Source organism: Aplysia californica, unplaced genomic scaffold, assembly GCF_000002075.1.
Source record: "Aplysia californica isolate F4 #8 unplaced genomic scaffold, AplCal3.0 scaffold01065, whole genome shotgun sequence".
NCBI classification, from domain to species: domain Eukaryota; kingdom Metazoa; phylum Mollusca; class Gastropoda; order Aplysiida; family Aplysiidae; genus Aplysia; species Aplysia californica.
This window is the reverse complement of record NW_004798335.1, coordinates 13,169-31,899: the sequence shown is the minus strand read 5'-3', so window position 1 is coordinate 31,899 and position 18,731 is coordinate 13,169. Positions and strand designations below refer to the sequence as shown.

General features: G+C 38.5%; 1 protein-coding gene across 1 annotated transcript in view; it reads right to left on the bottom strand.

Moving 5' to 3' along the window:
• Positions 1-18,731, bottom strand: part of LOC101846546 (collagen alpha-2(IV) chain) — a gene marked incomplete at its 5' end in the record, with an annotated part of 40,735 nt that overhangs the window by 12,937 nt on the left and 9,067 nt on the right. The window contains 21 exons of the mRNA XM_013089855.2: positions 41-216; positions 678-812; positions 2,084-2,227; positions 3,031-3,201; positions 3,974-4,135; positions 4,821-4,934; positions 6,005-6,112; positions 6,751-6,840; positions 7,660-7,764; positions 8,318-8,495; positions 8,952-9,067; positions 10,411-10,495; positions 10,861-11,039; positions 12,086-12,385; positions 12,787-12,991; positions 13,726-13,845; positions 14,413-14,457; positions 15,421-15,483; positions 16,047-16,100; positions 16,807-16,998; positions 17,694-17,756. Of these exons, the coding sequence (XP_012945309.2) occupies positions 41-216; positions 678-812; positions 2,084-2,227; positions 3,031-3,201; positions 3,974-4,135; positions 4,821-4,934; positions 6,005-6,112; positions 6,751-6,840; positions 7,660-7,764; positions 8,318-8,495; positions 8,952-9,067; positions 10,411-10,495; positions 10,861-11,039; positions 12,086-12,385; positions 12,787-12,991; positions 13,726-13,845; positions 14,413-14,457; positions 15,421-15,483; positions 16,047-16,100; positions 16,807-16,998; positions 17,694-17,756 (2,805 nt within the window). The remainder of the gene's footprint in view (positions 1-40; positions 217-677; positions 813-2,083; positions 2,228-3,030; positions 3,202-3,973; positions 4,136-4,820; positions 4,935-6,004; positions 6,113-6,750; positions 6,841-7,659; positions 7,765-8,317; positions 8,496-8,951; positions 9,068-10,410; positions 10,496-10,860; positions 11,040-12,085; positions 12,386-12,786; positions 12,992-13,725; positions 13,846-14,412; positions 14,458-15,420; positions 15,484-16,046; positions 16,101-16,806; positions 16,999-17,693; positions 17,757-18,731) is intronic.

Here is an 18,731-nt window from a genome sequence, read left to right as displayed (position 1 = left end):
ACACAACTGTCCTGAAACCACCCTTGGTTGCTGGACTCACCTTATCACCATTCTGTCCTGGGAATCCTGGCAGGCCACCATCTCCCTTCTCTCCGGGACGTCCTTGGAAGCCTGGCTCTCCATCAGCTCCTCTTTCTCCATCTCTGCCGGGGCGGCCTGGCTCTCCGAACCCAGGCTCTCCTACATCTCCCTTCAGACCATCCAGACCGGGCAGACCTGTTCAACACAACATGGGGCTCATTTTAGTTTTGGTCAGAAATTTATAGCACTTACAACACAAATAGATCATAGTATTGCGAAAAATCAGAGGTATTACCAAACAAAGAAAAGAAGCAGGAGAGATAAGGATAATAGATATTTGATAAAAAAAGAAGGAGCAAACCACACCACAGCACATGCCAACCACCCACATGGAGTTTTGTTCACATTGACAATGATAAAAAACTTTATTGGTCTCATAATGAGACATTTTTTCAGGTCACATACAACAATAATGAATATTCCTAGAACACAGACACACACACACATACACACTCTCTCTACCAGACTCTACGATATTCCTAAACACTTTCCCCCCAATATATTTGCCCCCCTCCCCCCCCCCCCCGAAAAAAAAATTTTTTTTAAAATGCTTTTCTACAAAAAATTCGCAAGCTTTGTCTATCACATGCCGTTACCTGGTTGTCCATCTTGTCCAGGCAGTCCAGGAAGTCCAGAAGATCCCTTAAGGCCAGAAGGTCCAGGGCGACCAGGCTCACCATCAACACCAGGTTGTCCGGGCAGTCCAGGCAGACCACTTTCTCCCTTCACACCTGAACAACGTAAAGATTGGCAATGCAAAGTAGGATAAAGTGAAGGCATGACAACAGTAAAGTGGTTATGCATTATTTATGTTGTCACAGCTGGAGCAGTGTGAGGTAGAGGTGGGCAAAATCCGGATAAATATCCGGATAAACGGATAATTCTCAATAAGACATTATCCGAAATCAGAGTCTTAACTCTCTTTTCTGACCTGTTTGCCGAAGTGGGTGCACCCATTTGTTGAAGTGACGCTAACCCATTTGTCGAAGTGGTTCTAACCCATTTGCCGGGGCGGTTCACATCATATTATTTGCCGAAGAGGTGCACTAACATATCCGGATTTTGCTAAAGCGACTCATTGCCCAGCCCTAGCGTGAAGAGGCACCTACTGGCGACTAAAAAATACACTGAACTTTTCAGATTCCACGGAAATGTGTGTGTGAAGATTAAAAATTTGCAGATCATATAATAATTGTCTATTGCATTTTGTATCCATGGTATTTTCATATGAATTTGAAAATGACTCGCAAAAAGGGATAAAAATATAAATAGATGTAAAAGAAAGAGTATTTTACAAAATCTGAACAATTTTAGAAATCTGGATTTCAGGATTGATCTAGAAACTGGTATCTTTGAGAGTGTAGAGTCACTATGTACCTAAAACTCTATTACTCATCAAGTTTTGATGAATTTTTAACTCAAATGAGTAGATGTGAACAGCAACCCTTGCTTGGAGCAATGGTCTCACAAAAGAGTATATTATGTCTCCATTTTTCCACTTTTGTAAACATTGTGGTGAAAAAACTCATATCTAGAGTGTTTTTTAATCTCCAATTTTTAGCTTTTCTTCTGAGGGTTAAGTTTCTAACTGAACAAGGATTCTGTAAGGCATTCAGCTACCGAAATTATTTTTAACACCCCCCCCCCAGCATTTAACAAGTAACCACACTACATGTTAAAGGGATGGACTGAGATGATAAACTGAAATACACACATTGGCTAAACAAGTTATCTCAGGGTCTTGCGAACCTTTGATTGGACAAGATTCAAAATGCTATAATCTCCAACCACAGAAAGATACAGGAACATTATAACAAGCCTGTATGTGAGAATGTTAACTCATTGAGGACACGCATTTTGCACGCTTGAAGACACATTGTTTTAGAACACGTTAAAAAAATGAAGCTCAACTTTGTTATTCATTCTGATTTTTCAGTTCTGTTTTCTATATATTATGTGGCAGCTCTATCCTTAAAGAGTTAAAGGAATCAGTGTGACTCACCATCAAGTCCAGGCAGTCCATTTTCTCCAGGCAGACCAGAGTTGCCCTTAGCTCCCTTGAATCCAGGGACACCGTTGGCGCCAGGGCCACCGTCACGTCCAGGCTCACCAGGAAGTCCAGACAGACCGACATCTCCCTTCTCACCTGGAATTTGGATTTAGTAAGAGTTTTACGGCACTTGCAAAACAAATAGGTCAGATAAGTGCTGAAGATTAGAGGTGTTACAACAGAGTAACATACAAAAAAAAGAAAGAGAGGAGGTAAAAATGGTGGGTGTTCAACAGGAAATCGGGAACAAATCATACTAGAGCACCGGTCCTTCATCCACTCACCTAGAGTGGACACCAGTAAAGGCTCGTATGAGTGTTGATTTGTGCATTTGTGAGGGCTAAAGCAAAACGGGTCTAAATGAGTGACAAAAATAACAAGACTAGTGGCTAGAGTAGCCCATTTTATGAATAACACACGTTTCTGGAGATGCGAAAACTGTTATTCATTTTGCGTGACATCTCCTTTTTGAAAGAATGATATAAAGAAACACACAAAGAAAAGAAAATGAAATATACCACCAAAAAAAAGAAAGTACCAAAAGAAAAATACTAATTTTGTATTTGTTCCGAGCAGGGTAATTTAGGTTAAGATGGCAAACATCCATAAATGCATAAAATATGAAACATTATGTAACACTTAATTTCACACTCAGAGATATTTTGCAGAGCAAACATAGCTGGTCTCTGCAGTGCAACATCCAAGGATGTCACTGGGATATTGTGAAAATACTTTAAGATCTATTAAATTGCATTTGTAAACAAATAGACGGTTTAATTGACAGAACTAATATGGGGATAAAGAGAGGGCACATTTTGAAAATAATAACTATTCGTTGTTAGCATCCCTGAACATTATCCTCCCCCGCCACCTGACTCAAATCAAACGTTATGTTGTACCTGGGAATCCAGGCAGTCCGTCCATTCCGGGGCGTCCAGGAGGTCCTCTGGGTCCATCCAGACCAGGAAGTCCACTCTGTCCAGGCAGGCCAGACTCTCCAGGCTCTCCCTTGGCACCACTCAGTCCAGGCAGGCCAGGCAGACCACCCTCACCCTTGATGCCAGCAGTTCCTGGAACACAAATGATGCAAGACAATCAGCAAAGTAAGCAGAATATGAGAGAATTTCTCATCCTAAATAAGATCCTGAGAAAATTCTAAGATGACTTCTTGTTGTAGGAGACAAACGCAAAACGATAAGCAATATGAGTAGAATGAAAATTTTAAGTTGTCCTGAAAACCTAACCAATCTCCGTAGACATAACTGAAATATATATTACAATAAAAGACGAAACATCAAATGATACTATTTGAATGATAAAACGTTCATTAAAATGATAAATATATGTTCAGTTGGATCTGTTCTTACAGCCACCTGTCCAAGACACCAATCTGCTAAAATGACTGCTTCCTACTTCTTCCCTTGTGTTTCATTTTTCTTTATTATAATGACATTGTCTAAGACAATCATTTTGCTCCTTGACAATAGGTGACTTATTTGGATAATTTCAATTGTACATTTTATATGAAATTAAATGATAAAAATTAAATTTCAAAGATAAAATACTCCTCAAGAAGATAAATATCAGTTTGTTAAATGGCACCTTCCACTTTTTCAAACCAAAACCCTGTGTAAATATCATCAGAATACACAGATAATCTGAAATACCTTTCCAGTTCCGACTCATAATAATAAACAAATGCACTAAAAAAGGAAGACAGAAACCTTGTCTTACGACTTTCAAAAGCATTAAATAGCTCAGCATGTTACGGCCCACTTGAGCCAACACAGTAGAAGTACAGGCTGAGCTGACTTCTCTTGTTGGAATGTCATGCCCTCTCACCTGGGATACCGTCAAGACCGGGCAGACCGGACTCTCCACGGGGTCCTGTCTCTCCAATAGGTCCGGGCTCTCCGGGGGCTCCGTCACGGCCGGGCAGACCGGGCAGTCCAGGCTCTCCACCGTAACCTTTCTCTCCAGTAATGCCGGGAAGTCCAGAGGGTCCTGAACGATTGATGATGGTATTATTGTTATTAGTTTTGTTTTTATTAGCACTGTTAACATCATTATTATTGTTATTATCTTTATTATTATTTTCATTGTTATAACAATAATGGTATTACTATTATCATTATTATTATTGTTATTATTATTATCATTATTAATTTTATCATCATTATCATTATCATCATTATTATTTCTTATTGATATTGTTTTTGTTATAATAATTTTTATCATTGTTTAATTATCCTCAATAGTCAGAGTATCATTATAATGATTATCATAAATATTATCATTTTATTACCATTCCAATTTCAAAATATTCGTGGTGATTACGAGGATTGTTATTATTACTGATACTACCAGCATTATCTCTAACAATATTATCATTATTACTATTAATATTTTCAGCATCACACATTTTTTATTCAATTTTGCTAATATTTTTATCTGTATTTATACCATACTATAAGTAATATTATTGTCATGATTATCATCATCAATTTTATCATGAAAAAAAAAAGAGAGATTTTTAAACACAAAGAGCTTGCTGTTGATCAGGGATATTCACTATGGCAATGCTACTTATCTCTTATGTATTATCATTTTTTAAAAGTGAGATGCCTTCACATGTTGCTAGGAAACTTCTGGTCAAGGGGTAACCCAACAGTACTACTCCAGAACTGACCATCGGGTCCTCGGAGTCCAGGTGCTCCATCCAAGCCAGGCAGTCCAGGACCTCCACGCTCTCCCTTGTCTCCTTGGATGGTCTGGCCAGGGATACCGGGCTCACCAGGGCGACCTGAGCATAGGGATAAAACACTCTGGTGATAAGCAATGACCTTTTGCATCTTGACAGACAGTTTTAAAGTAGTACGCATGATACAGCTTTGCCTGGGTGGGAGACAAAAAGAAAGTTGAATGCCCAAGTACTACTCCCATCCTTTTAGCTCTTTACTTCCTTGATATGCAACAAAAGAGAGATGTGGTTAATATGTTTGGAATCAAGGAAGGGTGGAGGGTGTGTCTTAATATTTTACTGGTGTGGTAGGGATATACTTTACGGTAGGGAATTATTAAATTTTGAATTTTTGATTGGGTGGTGTACAATATAATTAAACGTTTAGTAATAGCTACACAGTGGCAAACTGATCTGGGAGATGAAAAAAGGCTTCATATTCAGTATACAGAGACTGACAGACATTTTTGACACTTTGAAATGAAACGCACATAATAACAGCTTTTGAAAACACAACACAATGACAATTTTTGTATTTGCATCAGACTGACATTTCTGATCTATGAGATGAACAAATGCAGAAAAAAAACAACCAAAACAGTGCTGGTAGTCAATTAATGCAGAAAGACTGACAAATTGATTTTTTGAGATAAAACACCTGGAATAAGTTTCAATAACCTTTACATAGAGACAAAATGACAGATACGATCTGCAAGAGAATACATGCACTAAAGGTTTGTGTAATTTGCATGTAGAGATGCAGTGACTGTTTTGTCTTGTCATAGTGTGAGACACAACATTGTAACACTGACTGTTTTTGCCAGTCACAAGTGCGCTCATACACAGATACAGTTCAGTACACCAATTCAGAGAAATAAAACCAAAACAAGTACAGCTAAAGAGAAAGAAACTGCACCTGTAGCACCTGTAGCTATACCCATGATAAATAAAACATTTGCCACTTCCTGACACCAGATTTTACTCCCCCCCCCCCCCCTTCCCCTCACACACACACACACAAAAGAACAACCCAAAGACTACATCTATTATTTCTTTTCTAATTGTAAATGAAAAGCCAAGAGAAACCCACAAACACCCCCTCCCCCCTCCCCAAAGCACAAGGCATGGCGCACCTTCCTCTCCAGGCAATCCGTCGAGACCGCGACCTCCCTTGGGTCCATCAATACCGGGCAGTCCAGGCAGTCCAGGCAGGCCCTTCTCTCCTCTGGGTCCGGGAAGACCTGAATGATAATGAATAGAGTTAAGAGAGATCAGACAGAGAGAGAGAGGGAGAGGGAAAGAGAGACGGAGACAGGAAGAAAGAAAGATAGAGGGGGAAGGGAGAGAGAGAGAGAGACAGAGAGAGACAGAGAGAGAGAGAGGCAGAGAGAGAGATACAGACCACAAGTCTTCTAAAAAAGAATGGTGTTTGAAGGTCACAAGAGAAACGATAAGTAGATTTAACCAACTAACTATATGTTTAGGCAGATAATCACACTACTTGAAGAAAGGGAAAGAGTGCAATCTGTGGCACGTTGTGACATTTATGATCATTGCAAGTTGCTAGCTATTACTTCCTTTACCATCTTTTCCTTGCTAGCTACCAAGGTCTACAACTTCTCTTCTTCCTTTGAGGTTAAAGGAAATTATTAGTTCACGGTGGGCAAACTATTCTTTTTCTTCATCTCCTTCTTCCTTTTCTCCTCCTCCCTATTATTATAACAGTTGCTATTATTACTATTATCATTATGTTATTATGTTATTATTTTTATTACTCTTATCGTTATCATTATTTTAAAAAATTACCATTATTATTATTATTATTGTGATGATCATTATGATCATGAGTTTAGTACACTCATCATCACTCTCCCCTCACCTCTTGGTCCATCCAAGCCAGGCAGACCGGACTGACCGAAATCTCCCTTCTCTCCGGGAAGACCAGGCAAGCCGCTCATACCAGGATCACCTGAAATAAAAAGCCCACAGAAATATACTGAATGTAAAATACTGAAACAAAATTCAATACACAGCAGAGCCTACATCTGGAATAGGCAGTAAACTGAATATGTTACTTTTGGTATAAAACATCAAACAAGTAGCAGAAAATTGATATATTCATAATAATATTTTACCAGACACACAAGATTAAATTGTCGTCAAGGCACATGGGCAAAGTATCATAAACGTATTTTTCTGTCGCTATTGGAGGAGAATAATATTCTCTACTAAAGGTAGATATAAATTTGATCTATTATTATCATCATTAACATCATTACCATTGCAAAATATTATCATTACTGTTTATGTTATTATATGAGATATCAACTTATACCATATTGATTTATCATTATTAAACTGCATTATTTAAGTATTATTCTCATCATCGCCATTGTTAGTATTATTTTGAACATCAGTACTATCATTTTAATTACTACTATCACAATATATTTTATAACACTATCATTAACATTGACAATGTAATCATCGTTATCATTATTATCATTCCTATTTAGAAGTGCCAACTGGCTATGAAAAAAAAAAATCTTAAGTTTTCAGACCTGATTGAAAAGTATGCACAAGAACTCAAAATTTACAAATCATATTGTCTATCTTATATCAGGACTATTTGTGAAGATAGTGCAATATTAGGATAATTCTACAACACCAGATTTCTGAATATATAAAAAAAAATTGTTACCTCTGTTAACTATTATTGTTGTCATCCTCATAAATATTTGATCATTCTTATTGTTTCTTTTCATGAGATAACCATATATTTATTTACCCTTAGGTCCGGGGAATCCAGGCTCTCCCTTAGGTCCAGAACGTCCAGGCAAACCAGCAAGGCCAGGGTCACCCTTAGTGCCCTTTGCTCCAGGGGAAGGCAGTCCTGAGAGGGAGGTCAAAGGTTGGATAAGTACAAAACTTGCACAAAAAGATAACATAAAAAACTATTTCTATATGAGAGAAATAAGCGACGAATCACAGTCGCCAATGTTTTTTCAAATCTAACTCTACAAAGAGTAATTATATGATATTGTAGCATTTCTAAATGATGGAAATGAATTTAAAAATCAGGATAATAAATAATGATATATCACCATTGTGAACGTTTTTTCTGATCTAAACTTGCAACAAAAAAAAAGAAATTATATTTTATAAATGAGCGATTGGCGCTTAGTTTTGAGGGAGAAGAAGACTTTAAAAAAATAAATATTGCTTTATTCTTCTTTCGTAGAAATTTGTCTCAAGGTGGTATATTCTAAGGGTATGCAAATCAGATAAATTACATGAGAGAGGAGGAGGAGGAGGAGGAGGGGGGAAGGGGAGGGGGAGGGGGAGGAGGAGGAGGAGGAGGAGAAGAAGAAGAAGAAGAAGAAGAAGAAGAAGAAGAAGAAGAAGAAGAAGAAGAAGAAGAAGTATTATTTCCATGATGGACTCACCAGGCACACCCTTGGGTCCAGGGGTTCCGGGCAGACCAGGCAGTCCGTTCATACCAGGGTCACCACGGTCACCGGGCAGACCAGAAAGTCCGATGCCAGGGTCACCACGGGCACCAGGAAGTCCACCTTCTCCAGGCAGACCCGGTCGGCCATCAATGCCAGGCAGTCCCTTGATACCCTGGGTTACCATAGCAACAACAGAATCAGTCGGATGCACCGACACAACATTTTATAGATTGCGTTGCCATAGAAACAACAGAATCATTTTGATGCACAGACACAACACTGTATAGACTGTTTCACACTATATCCATTTGCTACAAAATTTAGAAAAATGGGGGAAAGTAACTTTTTATCAGAAAACAAAAGTATGAATGAGTTTCATTATGCTAAATTACAGGCATAACCTGCATATGGAGGAAGAAAAATAGTTTTCACAACAATTCTCATCGTAAATTTATGGAACAGGCAGGATTTTTTCAGAAAAGCCAAGATATAGTGTATAGTGCATTCTATTGCAATGGAGCCATTCATTTGCTTTTTGTCTTTGTATTAATTAAATCTACCTTAATCAAGTAATGAGAACTATTGTTGATTCTACAGAGTCGTAAAAGACACAGAGGATCACACTTACCCTATCTCCTTTGGGTCCGGGCAGTCCAGGGGCTCCAGGGGGTCCTTGAGGTCCACTTCTTCCAAGACGGCCAGGCTCTCCGGGCAGACCAGGCTCACCAATGTCTCCCTTGTAACCTGTCAGCAGCCATTTCAGAGAGAGAGAGAGAGAGAAAAGAACACAATGTATTATTGGTTCATTTTTTCCCCACTTCTTTTACATCTTCTGTTGTCATCTCTTTATTTTATATTTGTGAAACCTCACACTTTCACAGCCTAAAACTTCCGAACCACTTTGCTTTCGAATTTGACAAAATTATTGGTGGTTCAGAATCATTTAAAGGGTGCACAGTTTCATTGAGGAGCCTGAAGTCACAGTAGTTTAATTTTCAGTTTTTCATTAGTTTCGTTTAGATCTAATCTTGGGAAAGTCCATTGTAAACAAGCGAGTCTTCCGTTCACTAGCCGAGCGCAGATTCCACACCTTTGAAATTATGGAGTGTACAATCACGAAAGCGGAATAGAGAATCAATCTATACCTCTATCATATAATATTTGGCAACTTGGAAACACACGTGTCACTTTTCTCTCAAGATTTACAGCTCCATTCCAGCAGAGTGTAAAAAGAGTACGCCAATATGACTTTCAGTTGATGTTAATGCACTGATCATTCCTTTCATCGAAAGGGGGCCCAGCTATTTAAGTATATATACCTTTAAATATTGTTTTTGATCTTGAGAAAATTTAACTGAAGGCAAGAGGAGAAAGGTTAGCTTGAAGCAGATACTTTTTAACCTCTTCGTGACACGAGTTAAAAAAAACCAGTGTTCAGTTTCAGTTATTTTGCAGTTCCATTCAACATTAAAGATTTTGAATGCTTAAAATATTTTTCCTGTAAAAATTCCATTCAAAGCTACTGTAGAACAGAAACAAAATCTCCTTTGGTACATTTTAAGGATGTACATTTTATGGGAGGACGGCATCTTGGCACATGTTGTTCGATAGATATATATTTATTATTGTTACTATTGTTATTTTCTTCTAAATTCCATCATGGTCAAACATTGTTTCATGGTAGTCTGTTTAAATAATTGATAGCAAGAGAAATAATGGTAGGCACATTGCGAGGGCATATATTAACAGAGGAACCAACTGGCTACAAAAAAAATCCGGAACTTTTTGTACCCCATGGAAATGCAAGCATGGAAACTCTTAATTTACGACTATTTCGTCTCACACATCTCGTATCGAGACTGTTTTTACATTAGGTGCAAAAACTTCTCGTTAATCCAACTGAAGTTGGGTAACATCCGGACAATTTCAGCAATCCAGATTCCCAGATACTGACCCTCACAGTCCCAGTCGTGTATTTTTCCCTCTATCCATCACAATTGTCAATATTCTACATGCTATCTTCTACAACTGAGAAAAATGGGAGAAAATAAAAGATTATCTTTTTGAGGCAATTTGCAGTAACAGACCTGGAGGTCCGTCGATAACAGTTACTGGGGTTGGCTCTCCCTTCTGTCCAGGCAGACCAGGCAATCCAGCTTCTCCATCATTTCCCTGGTAAGGAAGACACCGTAACAATGAGAACAAACTCCTACAACATATTTGGAAATTTGAGAACTAGTCAGAACGAAAACTTAATGAGTGAAGCATTGGGATTGTTTACCCTAAGAAACTCACTCATCCAAGAGGTTTCTACTTAATCTATTTTTACTTCTTAAGAAATGGTATAAAAAATTGAGAAAAACGCTTAAAATCAACGTACATTTATGAAAAAAGGTGAAACACAAAAGAAAATTAAATATAATGAAGTGAAATAAAAATCAAGACTGAAAGTCGAAATGAGAAAAACAAACAAATGTTGACTTTGATGCTTTGATGCCCTTCAGCCATTTGGTAGATGATGAGATGGACATACGCACCCTGCTACCAGGTAGACCGGGCAGACCCTGAGATCCATCCTCTCCTGGCTCTCCCTTCTGTCCGGGCAGGCCAGACAATCCTCTGTCTCCAGGCAGGCCAGGCAGACCGTCACGGCCAGCGCCTCCCTTCTCTCCCTTGGCACCATTCACAGTAGGCTCGCAAAGACCACCAAGGTCACCTAGAAGTGTGAAGAAAAATATAAAGAATTAATATTTTGTTGATCTGCAGCCATCGGAGCAAAAAGGATTACTCAACCCCTCCATGGGTTGAATAGGTGGAACAATTTGTGTGTTCACAGTGCAGGTATACCACTGGGATTTGGGAAAAAATAACTGAACAATTTACAAAGTTGTATTCGCAAACAAAACTAGACAGTTAATACATACAACTAATATGGGGATCAGCTGGTAACAAAATTCTGAGAAAAACAACGGTTTTGAAAATGAGTTTCAATGAACGTAACAGAAAATATGGAAAAAATACCCATTTAAATAATGACATCCCTGGCAGTGTAAAAAAAGTTATGACAAAAGATTACATAAGATCTGTACATGGTAACTTTGTTAACAATGTTTGACGGTCTAGGTCATTATCAGGTTCAGTATGATGGAATGGTTGCCAACAGTCAATCAGAAGGCTGCTAAGCATAGTGGGGTTAGATCTCTTGTTTGTGCATGGAATTTTATGAGCTTTTGTGAACTTCTCACTCAAATCTGATAAAGCGAAGCAGAGGTTAGTTTGATATAGTGTGCTCTGGCTAGCGTCATTGGCTAATCCAATCTGACTTTATCTGATCATGCATTTTACCAATGGACATTCGTTCTTACCCTTCTTCCTTTCCTATCTAGATCTAGCATTTATAGTCCTAATCTGTCCTACTTCTTTAATTTGTATGTTACTCTCTGGTAAAAACTAAACCTCTATCTTCACTTATAGGCCCTATCTGTGTTGTTTAGTGCCGTAAAACATAAAACTCTCTCTAAAACTAAAGCTCCCCTCCTTCTTTTCTTTGTATGTTACTCACTAGAAACACCTCTTATCTTTGATGTTTTTTTTAACTATTTGTTTTGCAAGTGCTGCCAGACTTAGCAAAACCAAAACTCTCCTCCTCCTTTTCTTTGCATGTTGCTCTCGAGTAACACCTCTAACTCTCGGCACTTATATGACCTATTTGAGTTGCAAGTGATGTAAAACTCTAACTAAAAAAAACCTCAAAGTTCTTACCCTTGAAACCTCTGTCACCCTGAATACCGTCTCTACCGGGAAGACCAGGGAAACCCTGGGATCCCTTATCTCCCTTCAGTCCAGCAGGTCCGGGTCGGCCCTTGGGCGACTCGCAGGGGACTCCAGGCAGACCAGGCAGACCGGACTCTCCCTTGCCTCCTGGGATACCATCCAGACCGGGCAGACCAGATGGACCTGGGGCTCCAGAGATGGTGCGTCCAGGCTCTCCCTTCAGGCCGGGGTCTCCCTTAGGTCCTTGACGACCGGGCACTCCGGGGCGTCCGTCCAGACCGTTCAGACCTGTGGGGGGAGAGGAAGAGAGAGGGATTGAGAGAGGGAAAAATATGGATTGAGAGAGGCAGGTTAGAGAGGGAAAGTTGGATTGAGAGAAATCACTGTGCTGATCCTTATCATCTTTCTTCTTCTTATTGTCCTTAATATCATTATTGTCATTTTGATCATCAATATTATTGTTATTATCATTATAACTGTTATTTCTTAAACTGATTTTTATTACTATTTTTATTATTCTCATCTTTATAAGTATACTACTATTATTATTATCGATATTGCTATTATTACCATCAGCATAAAAACTGTTCTATCACAAGAATTATTACTATCATTATCAACGTCACCACCATTATTATCACTTTATAAATGTGGACAATATTCTTCCCCCGTTAACTAAGGCAACTTACCACGTGAGCCGCGGTCTCCCTTTCCTCCCTTTGGTCCGTCTTGTCCATCAGATCCAACAGGTCCGGGGATACCGGGTCCTCCTCTGGGTCCCTCAACACCTTGTTCTCCCTTGGGTCCGGGGAAGCCTGGGTTACCGGGCTCACCTGGGAATCCTCGCTCACCCTTGAAACCCCGGGGACCAACCTGACCAACGTTGCCTTTGCCCTGACAGTCACGACGAGAAACAGAGTTTTTGAGAGTGAGAAACAAGAAGTGACCATGTTATAGAGAGAGAGGGAGAGAGAGAGGGGAGAGAGAGAGAGAGAGAGAGAGAGAAAGAGAGAGAGAGAGAGAGAGAGAGAGAGAGAGAGAGAGAGGGAGAGGGAAAGAGAGAGAAAGAAAGAGAGAGAGGGAAAGAGAGAGAGAGATAGAGAGAGAGAGAAAGAGAGAGAGAGAGAGAGAGAGAGAGAGAGAGAGAGAGAGAGAGAGAGAGAGAGAGAGAGAAATGTAGGACAGAACAGAGAAAGAAAAAGTTTTATATGTCTTCTCTGTTGCATATTTTGCTTTTGTAAAAAAGCACAAAGCATTCTCCATTCTGAAATTTCCTGAAATGATTGAATTCAGTTGCCGACTGAACCCACGGTGAATCCTTTTATTGTGCAACCAGAGTAAAGACAAAAATATACCCTGAAGGTTGAGCAATACAGCCGAACCTGCTCCAATGGCAACCTTTATATATATTTATAAGACAATCACCTGTACAAACGACTTTCTCATTTTCCACCTTGCATACTTTTTACATCAGAATGACACTCTAAGACAACCATCTGTCCAAGAAACCCCTTTCCTCCTCGGAAACGAATCGTCATTTTAGAAAATTTTGCCTGTATTTGTCACCCCCCCCCCCCCCCCCCCCACACTTGGGACTTGAGCCCAAACCTTCTATGTGACCAACTTACTCCGGGCAATCCTCTGGGTCCCTCAGGTCCCCCAGGTCCATCCAGACCAGGCAGACCACGCTCTCCCTTCATGCCAACCATACCGGGCAAGCCGGGCAGACCGTCCATACCTCTGTCTCCCTGGGAACCAAAACAAAGTTGTCATATCAGTCTTGAGTCACACACAATAGCCATGAGTCAAACATCAGTCATGAGTCATTTATTAGTTGTGAATCATACATTGGTCGAGAGTCACATATATCAGTCATGAGTTACATTTTAGTCTTGTGTCACATCTTATTCATGAGTTGACTTACAGTTGGTTATTATGTTATTTGCATTCTCCATTTCTGTTTCAAACTATTAAGGCCTTTTCTCACAGCAAAGAGCTTTTAAAAAAAATCAGTTTAATACCTTCTCAAGACGGATGGAATGAAGGCAGACATTCTATTAATCAACATTTTAAGAAAAACTAATATTTCTGAGAAAACTCATGTAGGAGGAGGTCCCTTATGAATGTTATTAATTCCCTGAATCAACCCATTTGAGACATATCCTATATAGAGCTGTACAATTAGTGGTTATTTTTTAATTTTACGTGTAAGATTCATCCTGAAAGAGTTTTAAAAAGTGAACCCATAATGGTCTGGAATGAGTATGTCTTGAAATACGACAGAAATGTTTGAAAATTTGTCATTTGCCACAAACCTTAGGTCCAGGAAGACCGGGCAATCCAGAGATACCTTGTTTACCCTGAAAGAGAACAAAACGAAAATATAAACATTTTTATAATTCTTTAGCAACAGTCTGTTTGAGGGTTTTTTTCCCCGACCTGTGTCCTGATTTGGGGCTGGATATTTGTAAGTTCTATAAAAAAAAATTGTCAATATGGTAGCAGGTGTTATGCTTCAAGAAGAAAGTAAGATTGTTTGGTATTGGATGATGAGTGACAGTTAGGAAAAAGAAATACCAGCACAGCTGATCTGTATATTGGTCATTACTCATGAATAAAGAATGCCTGTGGCTTATCTAATAAAGAAAAGCACAGCAGTGAAAACTGCATTTTTTCTTCATGAAATCTGTACAAAAGAAAAATATAAAAAAAACTCCTAGGCAAACTTGACAAAAATACTGAAATGTAGGGCTGACATTTAAGACAATCCTTGTCAAAACCAAATACGAAAGTGTTATTACTGAAACTGCCATCATGAGAAACTAAAAACCTATATTATCACACAAGTTCTGTATCATAATTTGACTGTAAATATGAGTGTCCTGAAATAGAAACTTAAATTTTCAAATGATTCTAACAGAAGTGAAAATGATTATCTGTAACGATGAGAAACTGTTTTCAGTTTCTTTGTTAACTTAAGACAGACACCTACTTGATGGAAACAAAGAAGCATTTTGTTGGCCAGCTGTTAAAAAGCACTGACTCCAAAATTTTGAATTCTTTTTAGTGCAGTTTCTAAATCTGTGGTATAGGGTGCATGTGCTCAAGTAATATTTTGCTGAAATTTAAATTAAATTATAAATGTTGAAAAAAGCAACAACAAAAAATACACAACATAAATACAATTTGTTAACAAAATGTAACAGTTTTTTTTCTCTAGAGAATTTTTCTTTTCTGGGCTTAGTACATTTTTACAGCTTGCTGATGATTAGGTGAATACCATCATAGAACATTAGTAAATTCTCGAGGCTGAAACTACTTACCCTAGGTCCAGCAATACCGGGAACTCCCTTCTCACCAACCATTCCTGGAACACCCGGAGAACCCTGGAACAAATTCACACATTAGTTTATGTCAAAAGAATGATTAAATCAAATGACAGTATAAATGAAATCCCTGACCTAACTACATATCTACAATAAGAAACAATTCAAGAGAATTTCACACCTCACATTGTGTTGTTGGACTGACGGGCATGAAACCAAGATTTTCGGAACTAATAATAAAAACAACAACAACAACAAACATCAACAATGACCACCACCACAAATCAACAAAAATGTTTCAGCCCACAGAAAAGAACCTGCCTCCTCTACCATGGATTGGGTATGAAACATACCTTCCTTAAGAATGCCATAACATGAAATAACATCTGATTTAGAAACTTTGAAGAGGTTACAAACAAAACGTTGAAGAATGTGAAGAAAGACCTGGAGAAACTTAAATGAACTGAAATTATTTCAAAGCACGAGTTATGTTTGAGGAATTTTCCTCTACAGCATATTTTCTACATGTTACAACAATAATTAATTTCTGAGAGCAGCAAATAGATAGTGTGCTAAGGGGAGTGTAGGACGACATAGATTATTCTAAACATGGCTTCACTTACACGTCGTCCAATCTCTCCTTGATCTCCATCATTACCAATCATACCCTTCAAACCCTGGAAAAGAGATAAATCATATACACATGACCATATATCAAACATCAGAAACTGAAAGGAATAGATTATAGCTATCTCTTCTTTTAAGTTTATATTGTATAAATTGACCAAATTAAAATCAAGTCAAGTAGTATGAACTGAATGTAAAGTTTCCAATTTAAACCACCAAAACATTTCTATTTAATTTTTTCATCACAGCTTTGAATTCCTGGGATAAATATGTAAGAATATTTATAAGCATGAAGTTAAAACAGAAAAGAGTAGAATGAAAGACAGTAAACAAGCAAAAATAAAACATGAAGGAGAAATTCTAAATGTCCTTTTGATTCTTTCAAGGTTGTGTGAAGTTAATAGTTTTTAAACTTCCAGGATTCTTCATGACTGAAAGTGCACCACTGTTCACCAAAAAGCAAAGAATTACTGTTAGCTAGGATTTAAGAACAATTAATTTGTTTCCTCATCAAATAAAACTTCTCACTCAAAAGTTATCATTTACAAAAGTCTTTGAGTACTATTGTATCCTTTAGCTTTGATATTCATTGAATGAAATAAAGATGCAAACTTGATGCTTTATCTTTTATGAGAGCGTATAGGCTTACAAGAGATGAATGGGACTGACTACATTTTACCTCTCAAGAGAGAGAACCTGAGAAACTTGAAGGAAATCAAAACTAATGCAAATCTGAGGAAAACGGTTGACTCTTACCATTCCTCCTTTCTCTCCCTTTTGTCCTTTTGGTCCCTTTCCAGAGATCAAAGTCTGGGGCTCCTTGGAGAAGGGGCCCATAGGTCCGGGTGCACCTTTCTCTCCCTTCATACCTCTGGCTCCCTTCAGACCAAACTTGCCGATACCCATGTCTCCCTTGTCTCCCTTTCCACCAGGGATACCGTCCAGACCCTGCACCAAGACAACGAATTCATGAGCCAAAAATTGAAGCGGTGAAGACAAGCATTACAGAAGAAAAAAACACACCAGACTTTTTTAACGATTCAAACGGCATTGTGGACCAGGCATAAAGCCCTGTCACAAAAAACAAGTACCCAACCTTGGGTCATTACACAATTACTATCAGCAATCAAATCACCCATTTTCATTCTTTAATTTAGACATCTCAACAGTTTGAATTGAGACTTAGTGCTAATGTTAAGGATGATATTACTTTGCCAAGCATTTAAAGTGTAAACCTTATAATCTTTACAACACTCCCAGACATTTTCTAACTCATTGGACATTGTAATGATTTGATAATGCTTGAAAATGCATTGTTTTGGGCCACTGTAAGTGTAAGAAAAAAGTACAACTTAAATTTTTTTGGACTATCATTATTTCCCCCCCTTTGCATCTGAAACTTAAAAGTGTGTTGTGCAGTCAAGACTCTTGCCAAATGACTCTTATGGTCAACATTTGTCTTTTGTCAGTGAATGCACATGCACTTTTAGGAATAAAAAGCAGGAAGGAAAGTAGTAAAAGAAAAGCCCAATACTGAAAGTATATGGATTTGAAAACAGATTTCAATTACAGTATAAGAAATCAGGAGAACAAAACAGTTTTCCCGTTTCATGATTTTTTTGTCTGACAGATAATCTACTTACGGGAAGACCAGGCAAGCCACGGTCACCCTTGGGTCCAATAGGTCCAGAAGGTCCAGGCAGACCCTAGAAACAAAATAACAGTAGATGATTAATAGGAGTACATAGGTATGGAAGAGCAATACTAACTCTGCAATCAGTTCAGAGTACTCAGCACAAAGCAGGGTAATAGGTCTTATGTTAAGTACGTAGCTGTAATCATCATAATGTTTCACGATTGACTGTACCTTGACAGAAATTTATCAGATTTGTGAACAGTAAACAATAACTGCAAACTCTTTTTAACAACTCTCCAGTGTACATTAAAGAGAGTTTTTTTCTTTGTTGGGTAAACATTTAGCTCTTTCAGCTCCCAAAAGAACCTTCGAACTCCCTTGTCAGACATCCAAACACAAATGTAAAATATACCAGTAGCCTTGGTGAAACTGCAATAATGTAGCCTTTAGTGGTGACACCTTTTTAAAAAAGACTTCTTAAGGTACTGGCAAACACTATAGGAAAAGTGCTAAAATAAAAACATGATAGAAAAAGTGCAGTAAAATCTTTCATGTGAATTAAATTTAACAACTTGAAAAAATAAACGACTACTTTTTACCTAAACCCAACACCATGTAAACTTATTGCAGGCAATTAATTGAAAACAACATAGGAAATTACAGTACCACTCGACGTACAGTGGAGTCCACTTAAAGCTAAATCTTGAGGACCATCAGGTCATTTGTGATTTAAAATGAAAACTGGAGGGAAATCGTCCAAGCTGAGATCATATCTCCACAAAATCTCTACCCAGATCCATCCTGTCGAGCCTGCAAGGAGGAGGACGATACTATGAACCATGAGTTCCTGAAATGTCCCGCCAACTATCGTGCCTGAACTCATCTGCTGGGACATTTCAGTGACCCACTTTCAGCCCTTTTTAAGGACCCCTGAGCAAGTGTTGAGTTCTTGCGTGCTGTCGGCATCACTGACTGTCTGACTGTTTATGACACCACAGTGCAAGAAGAAAAAGAGAGAGAGAGAGAGAGAGAGAGAGAGAGAGAG